Genomic DNA, 20,590 nt, shown 5'->3' with positions numbered 1-20,590 from the left:
TCTCCACAACTACATGCACACACACACACACACACACACACACACACACACACACACACACACACACACACACACACACACACTTATATTGGAGGAGGTAACACAATGGTTGATTAATTGTATGGCCCACTGATGAAAGCTTTGCAGTATTTACATATTTGCAGTATTTAGCTGTGTGGCAATATTTCCAGAAATGAATGCTGTATTACAGTTTCCCACTATTGTACACACAGAAATGAATAACTCAGACACAGCTTGACTCCAAACTGCTCAACTCTGAGCACAATTATAAAATCTCTAAAATAAAATAAATTCTAATTCAGTCAGGACTTTAATTAATATATTTAATTAATATGATTCCAAGAAGTGGAATTTAAATTTATATTGATAATCCTATTGTGGCATCATAATGACACACACCAACTGTCTTCTAATTACAGAATGCCTCAAAAGAAAATTCTGTGTTGTCATGACAACAAATGGAAGATGATTCCAGATAGCTCTGATTCATAATCACACACATAATCAACACTGACAGATGTTGAAACAGTTTAAAAAAACAGTCACAGAGGAGTCACAGTCTTTTCCTGTCACCAAACAGCATTAGACGTGGAGGTGAAAACCCTCAACAATTCGTTAATTTGTATTTTGAACTCAACTGTAAGGAAATCCTGACTGCTCCATTGCTGCAATATACTATATATACACACAATGTGAAGAATACCTTAAAAAATAGACCCACAAATATAAAAGTTAAACAAGAAAGACAGTGAATAATTCAAACTAAGAATAATACATTATCGTATTAAATACTTTCATTATTCATGAACACTAAACATGATTGTTCCCCACATGTCAATTCAACCCCTCCTTCCACTCCTCAGTGGGAAGTAACAGTCTGTTCATTCCTCCACAAAATGGAGGCTGCTTGGCATCACACGTGGCACTCCCAGAGTGCTTGTAGCCTATTAGTTCCCCTGCGCCTCATCGCCGCTGCCTAGATGACAAGCACAACAAGAAGAGAGCTGCGAGCATCGTGCACAGACAGCAACACAATGTCACGTCTTGCCTCCTGGGAAGACTGGACGTCAGTGTGTGTGGTGTGTGTGTGTGTGTGTGTGTGTGTGTGTGTGTGTGTGTGTGTGTGTGTGTGTGTGTGTGTGTGTGTGTGTGTTTGGGGAGGAGAGGAAATAGATGGGGGTGTATTTGTATTTGAGTTTGCGACCGTATGTGCATGTTTGTGTGGGTGAGGATGTGTGGATAGTGTGGATTTGTGTGTCTTGCCAGTGTAACCATGTGTGTGTGCGTGTTTGAGAGGGTGAGCTGACCCAGATCTGCTTATTAGCATCAGAAGGAGGGGGACGGCAGTCACTTAGAGCTTTGTGCCTGAGCAGTGAACTGTGCTCGTGCTTCATTGACACACCATCAAGCATCATACAGTAACACCACACACACACACACACACACACACACACACACACACACACACACACACACACACACACACACACAGACACACACACACACACACACACACACACACACACACACACACACACACACACACACTTTCCTTCATCTTTTCCATCCTTTGCTCCAAAATGTCTGTGTTATCCAGGAAATAAATCCACCGAGAAAACACACTTTCTGCAATATGATATATACATAAATTATATACATTCAAGAAAACGGTATTAATCAATCAGAATCAGAAATCAAATGTATCCAAATGTGGAAAACAGTTTCCCATAATTCCAAGATACATTTCAATATCAGTGGATATTCAAACTTGAGAAGCCCTTGTGTATCAATGGAGGATTACATACTGCGTCTTAGGCATTACTTCAGACAATACATCACTGACATATTTGGCCTCTTTGGGATTAGAATCTAAAAATTCTGGTGGTAGAACGCTGCTTCTGCAAAGATAGATTTGTAGATTAACTGCTGCATTGAAGTTGTTTGACTCACAGTCAGCTAATGCATATTTGTATAAAATCCTCGTTAAAATGTTGTATTTCAGTTTGCTTTCAAGATCTGCATAGGCCAGAATACATTACTACATATACATTGGTTATTTATTCACCGAAATGGTGCACACAAAGGATTAAAACTTCTGTGATGTGAAGAAAAAAAAGAAAACATTATGTAAGAATAAAAGATTATCTGGTGCGTCACCTTTTTAAAACATACATCAGATGGCATTAATTACGTATATTTCCTTGTACATTTGTTCATGAACTGACTACTGTAATATAGCTATTATTGATCTATTTGAGCATTGGGAAATGCAATTTAGAATAATCTTAATCAGAGTGTGAGATCTCCCACATGAACATGTGCATTGACTGGATGTTCTGAATTGAATCACACTGGGATGTACAGTAACTTACATGTGCAGGTGTCCCACATCCCCAGCTGAGGCTTCACTCGGTCAGCAGAGTAACAGGATGGCAGACAGAAATAAATCAGGGATTTGCAGGGCCTGAGGGACAATGTCTGTTCACATGGTCTAGATATTCAAAATGGACTCATCCATTTCTATCTTATCTATTCAGTTGACCCCTGATTTGAGGTGACGAGTGATTAGAAGAAAATGTCAGTGAGACTTGAAACATCTCTTTTAGTTGCATGACATACATATTGGAAATGGCTCTGTAAACGTTATAGGCTATTTATTATTTATGGAATATTCTTAATTTCTTCATAATATGGAAACGTTGGGGTCTCCACTAAAATGTTAAATGTGCTGCACAGCACGAGTTCTCACGGACTGGTCAAACAACTATTTAGTGAGATTAGGTAAATTCAAATGTGTAATTGCAATTTGCAATTTTCTAAAAAGCAGTTTTAAGTTTAAACAATATTTTGATAATCTCTAATGTTTATATCCAGTCGGACTATAATAATAAACAGGCTCTTTCCCAACATCCAATAATCCACCAGGAAAAATCAGTGTCTCTCATTTCAAAGGGAGTTTGCTTAGCGCGACCTCTGGTGGCAAAAGGTAGACACATTCAAAATGCACATTTATTGAAATAAAAGCAGAGTTAAAAGATGAGCTTTCATGCGTCACAACCACACATGTGCAGTAAAATATTGTCTGCACTTGCAGGAAGGCTCATTCGGATGATTGATTCGTGTCAATGGAGCATCCACAGAGCACCAACCTTTTTTTTCAACGTCGATTTCAAGTTTAAAACTGGGTGATATTCGGTCTGAACGTCTAAGACCTATTTTCGCCGTCTTTTCAACCGGCTAAAATGCGTTTGAGAATTACAATTCTGCAATTATTGAAACTATCTTGAGTAAAAGGCCATTACAATGGTTTCTTTTCCAGCGTCTGCTGGAACCCTCCACCGTCGCAGCTCCAGTTACACTGCGCATGTGCGGGTTTCTCCTCTCAAGGCCACAGCCTTCTTGAAGCAGCCTTGTTGGAATTGCGGATACGTACAGATATGAAATGCGTTGATGTTACAAACCTTAGTTGAAGAGATATTTAGGGAATGTTTCGTGCAAAAAAAAGTCCATAAAAATACGTTTGCCACATTTGGTTATTTTTTTAAACAGCAAAGCAAAGGCGTGTATTTGATTAGATCGTTCATATATAATATATTTATTCAATCTATTATTGTTGTTTAATGCATATAAGTAGGAACAGTTTATTTGAAAAAGTCGGCGACACCGAGACTTCACCCGGCTGTATTTTGCAGTGACACACTTCCAAAATGGCCTCCAAACAGGAACCGGTCTATCAAATTTTCTCATTTCAGGACTGTAAAACAACTCCCGACCCGATTTTTGAAACCCCCGCCCAGTGCCTGACCCCTACATCGGCCCCTATAGTGATAGATAATGGCTCTTTCCAGACCCGGGCCGGCTGGGCGGCTCCAGCGGCGGAGTTTGACTCTCCGCGGCTGCTCTTCAAGTCGGTGACGGCGCGCTGCAGAGGAGCCGCTCGCAGCGAGACCCAGATCGGGAACGACATCCCAAACCTGGAGCCGCTGCGGTGGCTCCTGAAGAGCCAGTTTGACCGAAACGTGGTCGTCAACTTCGAGATCCAGGAGCTCATGTTCGACTATGTGTTCACTCACTTGGGCATCGGCTCAGAGGTTAGTGGTGGACGGGGACAACAATTACACCATCCACGTGCCATCTTCACAGTGTTTGTTTTGGCTTGGCATAACCCAGCGACAAAACGGTTAACATTTTATTGGGTTAGTGTTGCATTTCACGTAAAAACAAGTTGACAGGGATACAGATTAAAGGGAGTTCAGCATCCTGATGGCTTGGTGGATGAAGCTGTCCCTTAGTCTGCTGGTTCTCGCCCGGAGGCTCCTCATTCTCCTCCCAGAAGGCAGGAGGCCGAAGAAGCAGTGGTTGGGATGGGTGGAGTCGCTCGCAATGCTGAGTGCTTTACAGGCCAGGCGTGTGTTATAAAGGAGGAAAGAACCGACCACGAAGAAAAAAAAATCTTCCTAATGAATAAAGAAAGTTATACCCCATGTACAGTGATGCATGCTGGTATTATTGAGCCCTTTCTGTTTTATATGCAACATCAAAACAAACCCACCATGACATCCATTGTATCAACCAGCATTACTCTCTCCATGTTTTTGTCTAGGACAGTGTGGCACACCCCATTGTGCTGACAGAGGCGCCCTGCAACCCGCTGCACTGTCGGCAGATGATGTCAGAGCTGCTGTTCGAGTGCTACCATGTCCCGTACGTCTCCTACGGCGTGGACAGTTTGTACAGTTTCTACAACAACAGCAGCCTCCAGCCACCACACACCGGCCTTGTTCTGTCCTCAGGATACCACTGCTCTCACATCCTGCCGGTTATTGACGGCAGGTGAGGATTCACAGACAACTGCCTCTGTGTTGCATTCACTCTTTCAAAGTTCATTTTTATAACATCTTACATGCATTATTTGTCTCTGAGAAAAGCTTTGTTCCACTGTTTTAGACTCTTCAGTGATATCACTCACACGTTCTTCTGGAGAGTCTAACTTTGATCCGTTTTGATTCAAGGTTTGATGCGGTGAACTGTAAGCGAGTGAACGTGGCTGGGAGCCAGTCAGCGTCCTACCTGCAGCGCCTCCTCCAGCTAAAATACCCAGGTCACCTCGCCGCCATCACACTCAGCCGCGTGGAGGAACTGCTGCATGAACACAGCTACACTGCTGTGGATTACCAAGAAGGTACATCGTGTCTGTGTGAACATACGTATACAGTATGCTGATACACTTGAGTTTAAGTTTTTGAATAGTTGAAGAAATATATCTTAAGTAACGTTAATAAACTCCAAACTGACTAATTTTCTCTTAAACCCATTTTTCCATGCTTTTTGTACTTACTTTTGCTCTTTGTTGTGTTCTCCACAGAGCTGGAAAAGTGGCGCAGCCCAGAGTTTTATGAGCGGGAGGTTCACCGTATGCAGCTTCCCTTCTCCGGTAAGGTGCCGGGCGGCTGCGTGAGTGTGGAGGAGAGGCAGGAGAGACGAGCTCAGCAGCTTCGACGACTTCAGGAGATCAACGCTCGGCGCCGGGAGGAGAAGCTGCTGCAGGACCAAGAGAGGCTGGACAGACTTCTGGGAGTGCAGGCAAGGGGCTGATTGCATCATTTGCTGTTTATTTGAAAGCATTCTAGTTTTTTTCAGATGCCATTAATATGCAGTAGGGAAGACTTTTTGACCCCTATACATCTGATGATTACAAATAGACAAACTACACAAAGGCTAATTGTTCCACAAAGGAATGATTTTGTTCACTACAAGACTCATTTCTAAACATCTGAAATAAAAAGTTGCTCTAACTAAAGACTGGTTTGATTCTAAAACAAAAGAGTTTCTTTGTGTGCAGGAACTGCTGGAGGACGGCCTGTTGGATCAGTTTCATAAGAAACTGGTGGAGCTCAACATGGACTCGGCCGAGGAGCTGCAGTCGTACATCAACAAACTGCAGCTGGCTGTGGAGCAGGGCAGACAGAGACTGCTGCATAGCGATGGAGTGGAGGGAAAGACTGAGGTGGGTGTTACGCCACCAAATCAGTGAGAAACAGAATCAGGAAGTCTTGATTTGTTGTTCACTTGCAAGCACCGTCTCTGCATTTTGAGGCTGTGTGGCTGACAAAACATTTGAACATATTCTATGGTTGGCAACTGAATGAATGTTAAAAAAAAGAGATCAAGACAGTTTTTTAAGTATTTTATATTAGGTTAACCATAGAAAAAGAAGACATGTAATCAGACATGAAATTCGCCGTTTTGAAACAAAAATGGGTAACCTACGTGAATCACGTAGATCCGAAGAGTTTTTGTTTTTGGGAGGGGGGTCAACTGTCCGCCGTTTCTGAGATTGTAGTGGGACACAGAAAAAAAACTGAGGCCGTGATCATCTTAGTAATAGAAGATGTTTGACGTGTCGAGTCTTGGCCAATCAGCGTTAAGATCTCTACAGCGGCTTCATTTCCCTCCCACTAGTTTAATAATAGCAAGCTAGTCAGCTAGCTAACACGTTAGCTAACGTTGTTGGAGAGACAGCGAGTGAGATTACTGGCAGCGGAGAGTCCGTGGCAGCGTGTGACGTCAGACAGGAGAGCGGCGAGTCAGCGGCGCTGCAGTTCTACCTACCGACACCTCACTACATATAAGGAGAGGACAATGGAGATTTTATCCAACTTTTATTTTAATAAAAAAAACGAAATGAGTTTCCTCCGTAGGGTAACCGGGCTCCTGTTTATATTTAACGGTTTAAGATCAACGTGTAGGAAAAAGTGTATCCTCTAGTTAATTATAATCTATAGAATTATGCGGTGATAATGATGTCACACAGAGAGAGGCGTGCATGTTCAGGTTTACTGGTGGAAACATTATTCAGTGTTCTAGACTAACAGTGACGTCTCCTCAAAGTGGTATAACAGTATGACATAATATGGTCAAATAAAAAGGCTCGTACATTATACATATTATGGCATATAAGTGTAATATTATGAAGTGAAATGTAGTAGTAGCAAAACAATATTCAGTATAGTACAGCAGTATTGCATATTGTAAGTATTAAGTCTACAAAATATATATACATATATATGTGTACACTTGGGGATTGACAAAAGAAGAATTAAAACCCATAATGATCATAGTTTGTCAGCTTCTTGACGAGTGACGCTGTTCGGCACTGACTCTCCCGTCACTGAGATAATATAAGATAATCCTTTATTAGTCCTACAGTGGGGAAATTGCAGGATTACAGCAGCAGATGGGTACAGTGCACACAAGAGAAACAGTCAAATAAAAAACAAGTAATATAAGAAACATGTAAAATAATCCACAATAGCAGTATTATATATACAGACAGAATAAAAAGTATTAAAAAAAGTATTTATATTGCACCAGTTGAAGTGACCAAAGTGTTTTTGTGGTCTTATTGTGGCTACCATCTGGTTACCCGCGTAATTAATAACATTGCTTATGGCCCTGTTCCATTTAGGGGGGCAAAGGCCCTGTTAATGTGCACGCAGGAGATAAATAGAATGTTCTAAATAGAATATGACCTTGATTAGTGTTATTAATGACACATGTGTTTACCATGCGATGACTCGTCAGAATGGCTGCTGTGAAAGAGGCCCATCAGGAAGCAAAGTGTACACTGTATTCTCCACAAAAGTAATAGAAGCAGCTGATCAACTTGGAAAACCACTGTGCTGAGGTCACATTCAAATGTACCAGTTATTAATTAGGTGTGCTCGTCATCGGCGTGAATGCGCTTGCGGGGCTTGACTGGATCCGTCCTTGTTTGCTGCAGTCGATGTGCTGCAGCTGACATGAAGCCTGAGGCTGTTCTGTTGCTCTCTGCCAGGTGTCTGAGCTGGAGCCGCCGATGGACGAGGGAGATGCAGTGGCGTTGATTGATCCTGACTTCCCCGAGGACACGCTGCCAGAGAAACCTGCTAATGTGGTTCAGGTAGTGGCACAGACACTGGAGGTTCCCAGACCGATATTTAGATCCTCATTAATGCTGTGCAGGCAATTATCCACTAGTTTACTGTGTGGCAGAATGTGTTAGAAAAACTTTTTGGGCTTTGTTAAGTTTATGTGCCAGAACCGTAAGGAAGCTACCAAACTTTGCTAATTAGACAATGCATTGGGTACTGCACTATAGCGTTGGTGAGAAGGAACTTTTGTCTCTGTCCAGCCCGTGTTCAACATGGCGGAGTACCACCAGCTGTTTGTAGGGACGGAGCGTCTGCGGTGTCCAGAGATCATGTTCCAGCCCTCGCCAACCGGAGAGGACCAGATGGGACTGATGGAGACGTTGCAGTACGTCCTTGCCAGGTAATGACAAACCATGTGGACATACACATTGACCACTAACGCCCGTCTAAAACATTCTTGTTCACAACTAATGGTTAATTGATATATTTACTATTTACAGTGATACATTCTTACCTCCGTCCCACATACAGGTACACACCGGAGCAGCAGGAGGCGCTGGTGAGCAATGTGTTTCTGACAGGAGGGAACATGCAGTACCCCGGTATGAAGCAGAGGGTGGAGAGAGAACTGCTGGCTATGAGGCCCTTCCAGTCACACTTCAAGGTACACGGTCCTTTTTAAAACCCTAAGTAGCATTAGACATTCCTACTTATTAAGACTACATCAACAAAACAAATGTACAAATCATTGAAGTAAACTATATATATATATATATATATATATATATATATATATATATATATATATATATAATATAACATAGCAAGCATAATAAATATTACACATTAACCAAATGTCACTCATATGCCTTTATGGCATATGAGTGACAAACACATGTGCTGACACAGCTTACACAAACATTCTAGGGAAAACCAGTTAACCAATCTTGTAAATACATTTGAACTCTGACTGACTCCGTCCCAGGTGACAATGGCGTCGCGGCCGGCCCTGGACGCCTGGTACGGCGCGAGAGACTGGGCCTTGCAGCATCCACCTGGCGGAGAGGGAGGAGCGGCAGAGGGATGGATCAGCAGACAGGAGTACGAGGAGAAAGGGGGCGAGTACCTGAGCGAGCACCGTGCTTCTAATGTCTTTGTTCCCATGAAAATCACCAAACCAGTTCCTGCTCGCCCCACCGAGCCCTCTGTCACCACCCCGACATCCACTGCAGCGTCTGCTGCTGTCGCCATGGTTACGTCTGCCCTGACATCCCCCTGTTCTACTGTTGCTGCTAATGTTACTTTGGTTTCCTCCTAGACGGGGATCTCCGTTATCGTGATCATTGTAAGAAACACACCACCAAACAAAAACATCAGCTCAGAAAGAGAAGGTGCCTTAGTTGTATCGGTTTTTACAATATTAAGACAAAGAACTTTTCCTTTTTTTTACCAACCGGGTCACCATTCGGTAATGGAAAGAGACTTCCTGTCTGTTCTTTTTTTGTTTTTGGTCTCCTGTGACTTTGGTTACTCCTGACTTCTAACTTTGTTGAAAATACAGCTTTGTTTTATTCCCATGATGCTTGGCAAAACCACAAGAGACCATTCATATTGAATGGTCATCAAATCTTAAAAGGTCTAGTGGGAAGGTTTCGTATACAGTGTAAATAGATTTTGTTGTTTGTATGTTTTTAATAAAATATATATTTTCTCCAATGGAAACAGCTGGTTGCTTTTAATTGAATCACAGTTTGAGATGGAAGTCAGGCAGCTGTCTCACTGGTTACAGATGAAAAGTCTTTTGAAAAGACATTTACCGTCTCCCTTCCTTAGTCCTGTCGCTTTTTCTGTCACTGCAGCTCACTTTAAAACCGATGAACGGATCAGTTTACTGAAATCTCACACACACACACACACACACACACACACACACACACACACACACACACACACTTTTGATTTAATTCCCTCTGTTATTATATTTGCCAGATACAATTTAGTGGATTTTTTTTTTTGTGGGCTCAGCATTGAAAAATGTAAAAAATTAAAAAATGTCCACATGACTATGAATAACAGCCACAATTAAGGATTGTTATTATGGACACCAATTACCAGATCGGTTGTTTATGCTTTTGATTAATGGATGAGTTTTTTGGTCTATAAGATTTAGTCTGAAAAATGCAAGTTCAAAATATTCACTTTACAGTGATATAAAATCAATAAGAAACACATCCTCACATTTGACATGATGTGAGAAAATATAGTTTGGGTTTTTGTTTGGGTGAACTGACCCTTTCAATGCAGCATGACATGGTGTTGCATATATAGTTTTACACCACTAGAGTGCACAGATAAACACAGAATCTTTTCGGCATATTTTCAGCCTCTACGACTGAGCATTTCAAATTTGCAGATCTATTATACAACAAATTTAGATTTGCTTCAATCCAAGAGTTTCAAACTTCCTCTGAGAAGCTGATTTACTGTATGCAAAGTCTGCCTTGTCGGCCATCTCCTTAAAGGAGAGACGTTCTTACTGTTGGTTTCCATTAAAGCTAAAAACTGATGTGGGAGTGCCAGTTGAATGAAATGTGCTTTGTATCCAGCCTACTCGTCTACAAAACCACAGTTTAATCAGCCTGATGTTGCTTAGTTATTATACTAAATACGTCCACTTCTCTCTCATCTTATCGAAAGGTTTTGACTCTCACTGAAAAATTGTCAAGTGACTTGCAGGTGTTTTTGCTGCACTGTTTTGATGTTTTGATCCTTGTTGGTCCACATTATTAACCCAGCAGACCTCTGCGGTCTAACAGTATTATGTGGTATTATAAACCGTGCCACAGCGCCGGGTTCAAACCGTCTGCCAGCTCGTTCTACTTCTCCTCAAGCAGCAACACACACACACACACACACACACACACACACACACACACACACACACACACACACACACACACACACACACACACACACACACACACACACACACACACACACACATACAAAACCCCATGGTTTCCACAGCAGGGCAGAGCGAGGCTAATCGGAGCCAAAACAGGCCGGTGACTGCAGGGTGATTGGCTCAAATTTAACAAGAGGGATTAAAAGGGGGGGAAACAAGGCAATCTTGTATGTGTAAAAGCAAGTGAATAGGATTAATTTCTATGGCTACACTACATTTCAGCCAGACTTTCTTGATATTTGAGGGGAGAAAAACAAGTCAACTGCAGGTGCAGCTCAAAGAAGACAATGGATAGTGTTCCAACCTTTTCAGCCTGTTGTGTTTGGCTAATGGGGGATGCCAATGTGTGGCCTCTGGTTTGGTATACAGCATTAACAAGCAGTTGGTGAATAAGCTCATTACGAATTATGTTTGCGATGATCCGCGTTAGCCTGGTGCTTTTGAGCCCTTCAGGACATGCTCAAAATAATAAAAACATGTGATAGGTGGTCAAGGTGCCCACTTTTATCCATGTACCTGCTTTCAGCTCCCCCGCCACTGCCACCTTGCCAGATGTCAAATTTACTGCGTGGACCAATATGTGTCATCATTAGGTTTCTAAATAAATTCCCTACCAAACTGCTCATGGGATACTGGAGGTATGTCTGTGCGGCATTGGACCTGAGTTGGCACTGTTTGTGCCATAGTGTTGGCTAGTGTCCAATTAGGAGGATTTATCTGTGAGCGCTGTGCTGCAGGTCAGCAGGAGTAGCAGGCAGAGCTGCTCATGTCACACAGTCCCCTGTCGGAGGGGAGGAGAAAATAAGGAGCCGGAGCTGGCGGTGTGACAGATGCACTTTTTTTTTTTTTTAAGTCAGATTTTTTTTTTTAATGGTTGGACAATCTTATTTTTTCCTGTGCAAAACTGGGGCCTGCATGTCACACATTCTGAATAATTCTGGAGGCAACAATATGATCCACTTATTTTGTTCTTGTTTTGATGGTTACAGAGTTTAAAATAGCCTGTTGACAGAATGTCCCATTGGCACACAGGGTGAAGCCATGTTGAAATCCAATACAAGCTTTGTTGCAGACAACCACCTCTTTCTCTCCATGCTTCCTGTCTCTCTTCACTCTGCACAGAGAACACACTTTTGAAGACAATCGCAAACATAGATGCCTTGTGTTCCAGGCTGGGAAGCCTGTGAAGGATGATGCCCTTGTTTCTAGAGACTTCTAGTTGCATGGGGCGCCTGCACAGAGGGGACTGGAAATGGGGCTATAGCTTGAACCTACTACGCATGATGCCCTACTAGTGAACCTCATTGTGTTTGAGATGATTTGTTACTTTTTTCCTTCTGGCTCAAAGCCAGCTGGGATGGAAGAAGTATTCAGATCATTTAGCAATATCAAATAAAATACCCGATTACACGTAGAAATCTGGCATTTGAACGTTTTTGTAATGTAAAAGTGAAGACATTTTAGCAAAAAAGAATAATTTAAGTTTCAAAAGTTCCTATCAAAAGCACTTGTAAGCAGCAGCTGTAGCAGCTAGTTGAGGTGGAACTAATTGAAACTATTTTCTATCTCTTTTGGGTAGTTTAATTTATAATTATCATATTTTACATACTAATCTGCTTTAAATGTAAATTCTTAACCTGAAAAGTAAAGCTGTCAAATGAATGTTGTAGTAGAGTAAAAAGGTCAGTGTTTCGTATAGGATCGAATGAAAACATTGTACCTAAATGCAGTACTTTGTGTTCATAGTAACTTTGATCCACTGAAAGCCACAACTTGTTTCGAGAAGTCTTTTGAGTCGATGCGTTCATGTGAAGCTTTTTACATCGGACCTCTGCCAAACTATATTTTTAGATTCAAGAAACACCAAAATTCACATTATGCTCCTAAAACGTCCATTGTTGATTACTGTTTGTTTTTTGGGATTGATTTTCCAATACAACATGTTTTTAGTGTTTCTTGGCAGCTGTCCATGTAGATCCCGTGTCAGGGCTGCAACATCATAAACTGAACAAGGACAACAAAGAAGTGTTGACAAACTGCTCTGTATCTTTACCGACCAATCATTATTCTTTGGTAAGATTTCACGTATTGTTTACAGGGATTGCTGTTCAAGGGATATTCCACTCAAAATCATTTGATTATGAAACACTCCCCTCCTTTAGTCTTGAAAAGTGTCAATACAAGGTTTTTATGTTTCCTCACAAAGATGTACACAGTGGAAAAAGTACCAATCATAGCATAATCCATTTCACTATTGCTCACACATGCTTTCCACTGCTGCACAGGTGGGAGGGAGGAAATACCAAGTTACAGAATTAATGCATTTATCCATATCTTTGACATTTTATTATATATTTTGAACACATTTAAATGATTTTGAACATGAATAGCATTTGCTTTGAGAGGAAAAGTTGAATATGTCACAGGAGCTGTTTGAGAAGTTTCTGTAGATGTCTTCTTACTTCTGTGAAAACTTGTGACTACTGCCTCCTTTGTAAGCGACGTGAATACGCTACAAACTTTCCAGAGCATCTGTCAAACCTACAGGGGGTCCAGTAGGTGATTCACAGAAGGTAGATTTGGGATTTTGGAGGAAGTTTGTCTACACACACACACACACACACACACACACACACACACACACACACACACACACACACACACACACACACACACTGGAGTGCAATGAATCTGAGACAATGGCCATTAAACAGAATGGAGAGGTCGTTGCATTGTTGACCTTCATTTTATTTTTGGTTTATCTTCGTTTATATTATCACTTTTGGGGTTGAGGGATCATAACAGATGACAATGTTATCTGTTTAGACACCCTGTGAGCCTCTCATTAGCTCCAAATGAACCAATAGTGTTAATGTGAAGGGGACATTGTTATTCTGCTCTTCAGGCGTCACCATGTTATGTTTCCATCATGTTTTCCTCTGGGTTAAACATTATGAGAGCTATAATCTCCAGGCCGAACCACAAGTGAAGCACTTGCTGGGACAATTTACCTTTGATTTACCCAACATTTAAAAAATCAGCTGCATAACGCTGAGACTTCTTTTGCAATTAGTGATCTGAGTGGCTGAGTTGCCATGTTTCTAAACTCTCTGTCTGGATGTCAAAGTGTATCTAGGTCAGTCACTGTGCGGATTAGCCATTTGAAAAGTGTTTCAAGGGTCCCATCGTGGTGATTGTGGTGTATAATTATGTTTTGGATTGTCCCTGACTTCAGTTGCCAACCTAATAATGTGTTCAACCAGAATACAAAAGGCTCGCTTCCCTGAGTGTTTTTGACACAACTTGACCGCTGTGAAGTTTGGTATTGTTTATTGTTTTTTGCATTGCATTATTTGCACTATTTCTTCTCACCAATAGTTTACTGAACATTTGTTTAACTACCTTACTGAGAAACAGAAAATACTCAATGCAAAAAATGTCTTCAATTGCAGCTGCATTTAAACCTCAAGGAGGTTTCTCTTTGATGTAGCAGATTTCCATTCAACTGGATACGTCTTCACGGACATGATTTGGGCCAACTGAAGAACCCCATAGAATACAAATATTCCCCAGCGGCCTTTTAAAAAGGACACAGTGTTTGTATGCTTTTCCATTTCCTCCAGTCAGCTCCCAAAGGGTCGAAAGTCTTCAAAATGCAGCAAAGGAAATGAAGGATACAAGGCCTTTGAGCTTCTTCTGATTGAACACTGTGATATGAGCATCAAATGTCTCTTTCTTGGATATTTAATTCATATTTACAAAGAAGAAACCCTATCGTTTGAATATAAACTGTTACACAGTGTCCAGCACAGAGTAATCACCCCAACAAAGGATCTGGAGTTGCTGTAATCAGATATAAATGACCTCTTTCTCTTTCTCCTCCCCGCCTCCCTCCACAAGCAGAGAGCAACAGGTCTACACCCTGTCTGTGCACTGCACTGACTCTTGTAGAGATCAAGGGCCTGAAGCACTGACTCTGAATCATTTCATTGTATTGTTCCTAATTTTTTATAAACAGGAGCAATGACATTCCGGACAGCAATAGAGCATGCTAAGAGGCACCCTGGGGTGAGTCATCTTTACATCTTTCCTGTTTGTATCTTTTTGGTACTTTTTTGTCAGTGACAACAACATTTTTTCATTTCCAAAATGTTTTAATTTGTTGATAATGTTTGGTTTGTAGCTGAAATTGTTAATTTCCCTGAATTTTGCTTTTGAAATGTCGATGTGCTTTTCTGAATCATCATTTGGACAGCTCCAATGTTTCTAATAGTGAGTCAGATGCTCTGGAGAAAAGAAATGCTATAATGTTGATGTTTATCCCCACACATTATTCAACAACGGTGCCACATTAGCATCAATGTAAATACATTTTGGTTAACTAGAAGCTAAATATTGTGGGTCTTATTCATTGTTTATTTACTGTAACAGTAAAGTTATGCATCGTAGCTGAAGCTAATGCTCCATCACTGGTTATGCTTTAAAATTCAGGTTAAAATTATTATTTTTAGGCTCCTAACCGTATGTATTTCTGTCTTTTATGATATCGTTATAATATGAATAACATTACATACAAATTAATGTAATATATTTTAGTTTTATTTTTAAGAAAATTAATTCGCAATGAATTTTACTTGATATAATGTTTAGACACATATACAGTAGACACGCTTGATGACTTCTTGGAGGGTTTATAGAGTATTGGTACATTAATTGACCCGATCAGAAGACTCATTTTATCTCATCTAATCTTATTTTAACTCTTAATAAACAGGTTAAGTTTCTCCAGTGACTCATTTGAAATCCAGCCAAACTGAGAGGCTTAGGACTTAAAAACACACACATGACCCGAACAAACCTTCTAAATCTAAACTGACAAAATCTAAGTTTTAAGGAGATGAGTAGTTGGAGTAAAATACCTTCAAAAATATGAGTTGTCCCTACAGGGGATGGGATTATTTCAGCGTTTTTTTAACCAGCTCTGCTGTCAGAGAGCGAAGTGACAGAGTGTTAACTTTTTGTCATCGACCTCCCATGGGAAAGAGAGAGGCAGAGAGAGAAAAGCTGCAGGGAGGAAATCTCTATATACTGTATACAGATACCAGAGCTCCTTCATCTGGTCTATCATCAGACAGACAGGCTGAGAGACAGACAGTGGGCGATGCATGATATTTCAGTACTTGAGTAAATGTACTAGTTACGATCCGTCACCGTTGAGCTCAAAGTAGTGATTCTGAGAAGTGAATGATTTCAGTGTTGTGTAAGCAGATAGACAGTCTCACAGCAGACAGTGACTTAATCACGTGTAAAGAGACAAGTTATCACAATGTCTGAATGGGAGAGAGACAGTCAAACAGACAGAATTAAAGACAGATGTGATTATTATTCCGTCACATTGTGGTAGATCTTAAGGTGGCAGTAAAGAGTGTTTTTTCTCTCTCTGGCTGTCTTTCAGTGGTATTTTACCAGAGTAAAAGTACAAATCAAGTACAAGTCATGCAAAATAGTAAAAGTGTATACGTTTGATCTGTATAAGTATCAAAAGTAAATGCATGTTTTGCAGAAAAACATCCCCTGTGACTGATTTGTCATTATTTGACATTACAATTAATATGAATGCATCAACGCTGAAGAAGCATTGTACCCTTTTGCCTGTTAGTCCATTGGTTCCCAACCTGGGGGTCGGGCACCTCCAGAGGGTCGCAAAATTTATTTGAGGGGTTGTGAGGTGTTTAATGGGGAAGGAAAAGTTCTGATACACATATTTATAATCATAACGAGAGAATAAATCACTCTTTTGTTGAACTGTTATCAACGCATTGATCTGAAATGTTTAAATGCATTGTATTTTAAATGGTTATATAGTTTTTAATGTATAATCTTAATCTGAAAAGTAACTGCTGCTGTCAAATATCTTGAGTGGAGTAGAAAGTGTGTGATTTTCATGTGAAATGTAGGCAAGCAGAAGTATAAAGTAGCCTAAAATGGAAATAGTACACTAATTAACCCAGGATACCGTCACATAATGTCCACAAGAGTAAAAGTAAAAGAAGTAAATACACAACAGTGACAGTACATTAATTCGACATTTACTGAGAATAATGCATTACAATGTTTAGTTTATACCTATTTTTAGTTTCCGTCATTAGTCCACCTGTGTGCAATCTAAGTGTCACATGATCAGTCACATGATCGGAGCAGCAACACTCACAGGGAGGACATTCATCATCAATGGTCTGTGTGTGTTGGTCCTCTCTTGGTCGGTTTGTTGTGGTGCCATGGATTTAATGGTGGTGATGTCACTGATCATGTGCCACTGAGATTGCACACCGGTGGACTTTATTGAACTAATGATTTGACCTCTGAATGTAAACACCAGATAGCACCAAATCTTATTTAGGGCTTCAACACAAAGGTTGTGAATACATATACACGCAGCACTTTTCATATATATATTTTTTTCAAACTTCACCAACTTTGACTATTTTGAGTAGGTCCATTATGTAAAATCCAAACAAAAATACACTAATAGAATCACACCACTCAAGTCTTATTTTGAAAGCTTCAGGTTGTGTTGTCATTTATAAACCGCACAGTATCACAAATGATGATAGTTAAATAAAGAAATGTATGTTAAAAAAAAAAAGAGTTCAGAAGCTTAATCTTTGGATGATCTCTCTCTGTGTCTGCAGCTCATCCCCCAGTTCTTTTTCATCTGTCTGGGAATGGGCGGGGCATCTCTGTATCTGGTCCGGTTGGCTAAAGGACCCCATGTCACGTAAGGAACTCTGATGAGCTGCAATAGAGATAATATGTAATATGTTAGGATGATATCTGGTAAAACAAAAAGTGACTTTAGTGGCCTTTTTTACAGACAGAGCATTTACCTGTTCAATGATGTAAACATCTATATTTTGTCAATATTCAGACCGAGCATCAGGTACTTTGCATCATTCTTTAAACACATGCATCACCATGCACAAGGAATCTGCTAATTAGCGTAATATGTGTGTTTTTCCTTGGTTAAGATCTCTGTTTTGTTCTGTTTTCATATTATTTGAGGACAATTAGCCCACCATTTCCAAAGAAGAATCAATGACTCCCTACAGGTCGGTCACAGGATGAAGTACCACCAGATTAAGATGTGTAAACAAGGACATTATGGATTTTAGACTTCCTTCCCCTCAGAATGTAATCTTCATATGCAAATGGACCAACATTTTAATAAAGCATGTGGAGGGCAGATGACTACACTTTTTACACGATAACCAAGCTGAGAGATTTGTTTTATGATTGTTACTGACTACAGGGATCCCCGCTCGCTTTTATTTCCCCCTCCAGCTGCCTCTTGCCTGGACTTCCTCTCCTCCTGCTGCTATCCAAACTGTTGATTTACCCATAATGATACTGCAATAACAGCAGACACAGCTAAGTGCTCACAGGATGGTGCACTGTCTTGTCTCTTTGCAGGCCTTTCATCATTTATTTGCAGCAGTGATTATTTTCATGCTTGATGAAATTATTAGAAAGAGTGTCCTGTTGATGGCGCAGCAGGCTTAAAGCGCGTCCTGTGTGCTGAGTTTGAATCTGACCCACAACTTTTAGTTGCTTTTGTTTTTATGTTATCTTTTATGGTGTGTATAAAATATCCCGGATCTCAGGGGTATCATATCACTTGACTAAATATTGGTTTGCTAGGTCTGAAATGAGAGCTTTATACCTGTCACTCAGATTCCAAAAGAGCTTAACTTATACCAATTCTGTCCATATCTATTTATTTGTTTAGCTGGAACAAGACTAATAACCCAGAGCCATGGAATAAACTTGATCCAACGTACCAGTCCAAGGTAATACTGCACACTACAAGTATTCATTGTTAGGAAACTGAGATGCCATCCTACCTGTAATTTGATGGACACATCTCTGTTTGCATGTGAGAAACATAAATGATTTCTTAGCACAACAGTATCAAGCTGCACTCAGTTTGATTTTCTTCTTCTTCCCAAGTTTGTGGCCATCACCACCGACTACAAAAACCTGAAGAAAGAAGGACCCGACTTCTGAATCTCTTGCTGGCCTGAAAATGTAACAAAGATCCTGGTCTAGGGTCAAAACCACTTCCCCAATCCCCTTGATGTCTTTACTGTGGAAGGAGAAATGCATTCTAGATCAGGATCTGTAAACCTTTAGTGTCTCTGTTAATGGTAATTAACGGTAATGGGACCAACTGGTAATGGGACCAACATTGTCAGTGAATGGACCCTGAAGGCACATATCAATATTTAAAAAGTTGAATATGTACTCTTTCCACATAATTACACCCATACTGGAGATATGAGACACATGTGCACATAGTCCCCACTGCACCAGACAGATGGTATTTTTAGGGATACTATGTCATAGATAATTGTTTTGTTCACCATGCTGCTGCTGTTTTAGAAATGTCAGTGTATCGTTTTGAATGTTTCAGGCATCTACTGGTTTCTGTTCACCTCTTGTCACATATACACATTATTATCAGACTCACAAAAAAACAAAATTAACGATGACTGTGTAAGTAATGGTATAATAAAAAGACGGGGATGTATAAACTGTGCTGGGTTCTTTCAATAAACAGTCTGTCTGTTTCATGTTTGGATGAGAGCGTTTGTTGCCATCCTGCACCGCGACTTTCCTCAACCACCTGCACGGAACCGAGTCAGATACAGATCTTTTTCCACATCCTGAGATAGAAATACACAATCATTAACTCTGATGGAACAGATCCATCTGTTGGCAGTGCAGCTGTTACTTTGCAGCCTGATTGATGTTTCTATGACCACATTCAGAGGTGTGTGTGTGCTGGTGTGTATGCACCAGTGTGTGTGACAGCAGCCCTGTGCCTTATTTGATCAGCGACAGCAGTGGCAGGATGCTGAGCAGTCTCCCAGCATGGTGTTGATGTATGACAGCAGAGCACAGTGTGTACAATCTAAGTGTACGCACACGCGCACACACACACACACACACACACACACACACACACACACACACACACACACACACACACACACACACACACACACACACGCAGGTCTCTCCATACTGCAGACACAAGCATGGATTACATTAAGTATGATGAGGTGAATCAGATGAAAACTCTTTCTCCCGTTGACTTTTATCATCGATATCCACGTCTGTCTTTAAAAGAAGGCGCAGATGAAAAGGAGGAAAGTGGTTGTCAATTTACCTTTTAAGTCTGCAGATGGAAATAACAAACAGCTCATGAAGTTAGATTTTAAAGTAACCAAAAATACCATGAATATATTGTATGGTGAGTAGTGGTAAAATAAATACTCATTTGTGTTAACTCTCAGGAGACAGGATTTCTTTAACTTGTGACTGGATAGTGTATATTTTGAAACTTGTCATATTAAATATTGACATACAGTATTTATCCCTCTCTTATTTCTTATTTCTCTTCTCTTTATTTCTTCCTCGTTAACTTCCTCAGTCACACCTCTGCTGCTTCTGAAGAATACATTTAACACAAACCCTTAAATTCTTACAGAATTTTGGCTTTGTTCAGTGAAGGTGAGACTTGTGTTTCATCCTCTTAAGAAACCTTCAGACCACCCTTCCGTCTCAAAACATCAAAAAAATTATCCGACTTTTAAATACTGAAAAGTTGAGTAAGAAGGAGATGTCTAGA

At 40.5% G+C, this 20,590-nt stretch overlaps 2 protein-coding genes across 2 annotated transcripts; both read left to right on the top strand.

Moving 5' to 3' along the window:
• Positions 1 to 3,728: 3,728 nt before the first annotated feature.
• actr5 (actin related protein 5) lies at positions 3,729 to 9,592 on the top strand (the record flags this gene model as incomplete). Its single annotated transcript, XM_079226097.1, has 9 exons — positions 3,729 to 4,112; positions 4,625 to 4,854; positions 5,034 to 5,203; positions 5,387 to 5,604; positions 5,864 to 6,028; positions 7,859 to 7,963; positions 8,195 to 8,334; positions 8,466 to 8,598; positions 8,920 to 9,592. 9 exons carry the CDS (start codon positions 3,729 to 3,731, stop codon positions 9,250 to 9,252), a joined length of 1,878 nt encoding a protein of 625 aa, XP_079082223.1. The 3' UTR covers positions 9,253 to 9,592.
• Positions 9,593 to 14,868: 5,276 nt separating this feature from the next.
• Positions 14,869 to 19,526, top strand: ndufa4l2a (NDUFA4 mitochondrial complex associated like 2a). Its single transcript, XM_079226103.1, has 4 exons — positions 14,869 to 14,967; positions 17,592 to 17,677; positions 18,686 to 18,746; positions 18,907 to 19,526. Exons 1-4 carry the CDS (start codon positions 14,923 to 14,925, stop codon positions 18,961 to 18,963), a joined length of 249 nt encoding a protein of 82 aa, XP_079082229.1. The 5' UTR covers positions 14,869 to 14,922; the 3' UTR covers positions 18,964 to 19,526.
• The last annotated feature ends 1,064 nt before the right edge of the window (positions 19,527 to 20,590 follow it).

The sequence above is a fragment of the Taurulus bubalis genome (assembly GCF_910589615.1).
Source record: "Taurulus bubalis genome assembly, chromosome: 11".
NCBI lineage: Eukaryota > Metazoa > Chordata > Actinopteri > Perciformes > Cottidae > Taurulus > Taurulus bubalis.
This window is presented reverse-complemented; position numbering and strand designations above follow the sequence as displayed.

Coding starts and splice junctions, on each gene's coding strand:
- ndufa4l2a (XM_079226103.1), top strand. CDS start 14,923: ATGACATTCCGGACAGCAATAGAGCATGCTAAGAGGCACCCTGGG. Junction 17,678..18,685: donor GCTAAAGGACCCCATGTCAC/GTAAGGAACTCT, acceptor TTATTTGTTTAG/CTGGAACAAGACTAATAACC. Junction 18,747..18,906: donor ATCCAACGTACCAGTCCAAG/GTAATACTGCAC, acceptor CTTCTTCCCAAG/TTTGTGGCCATCACCACCGA.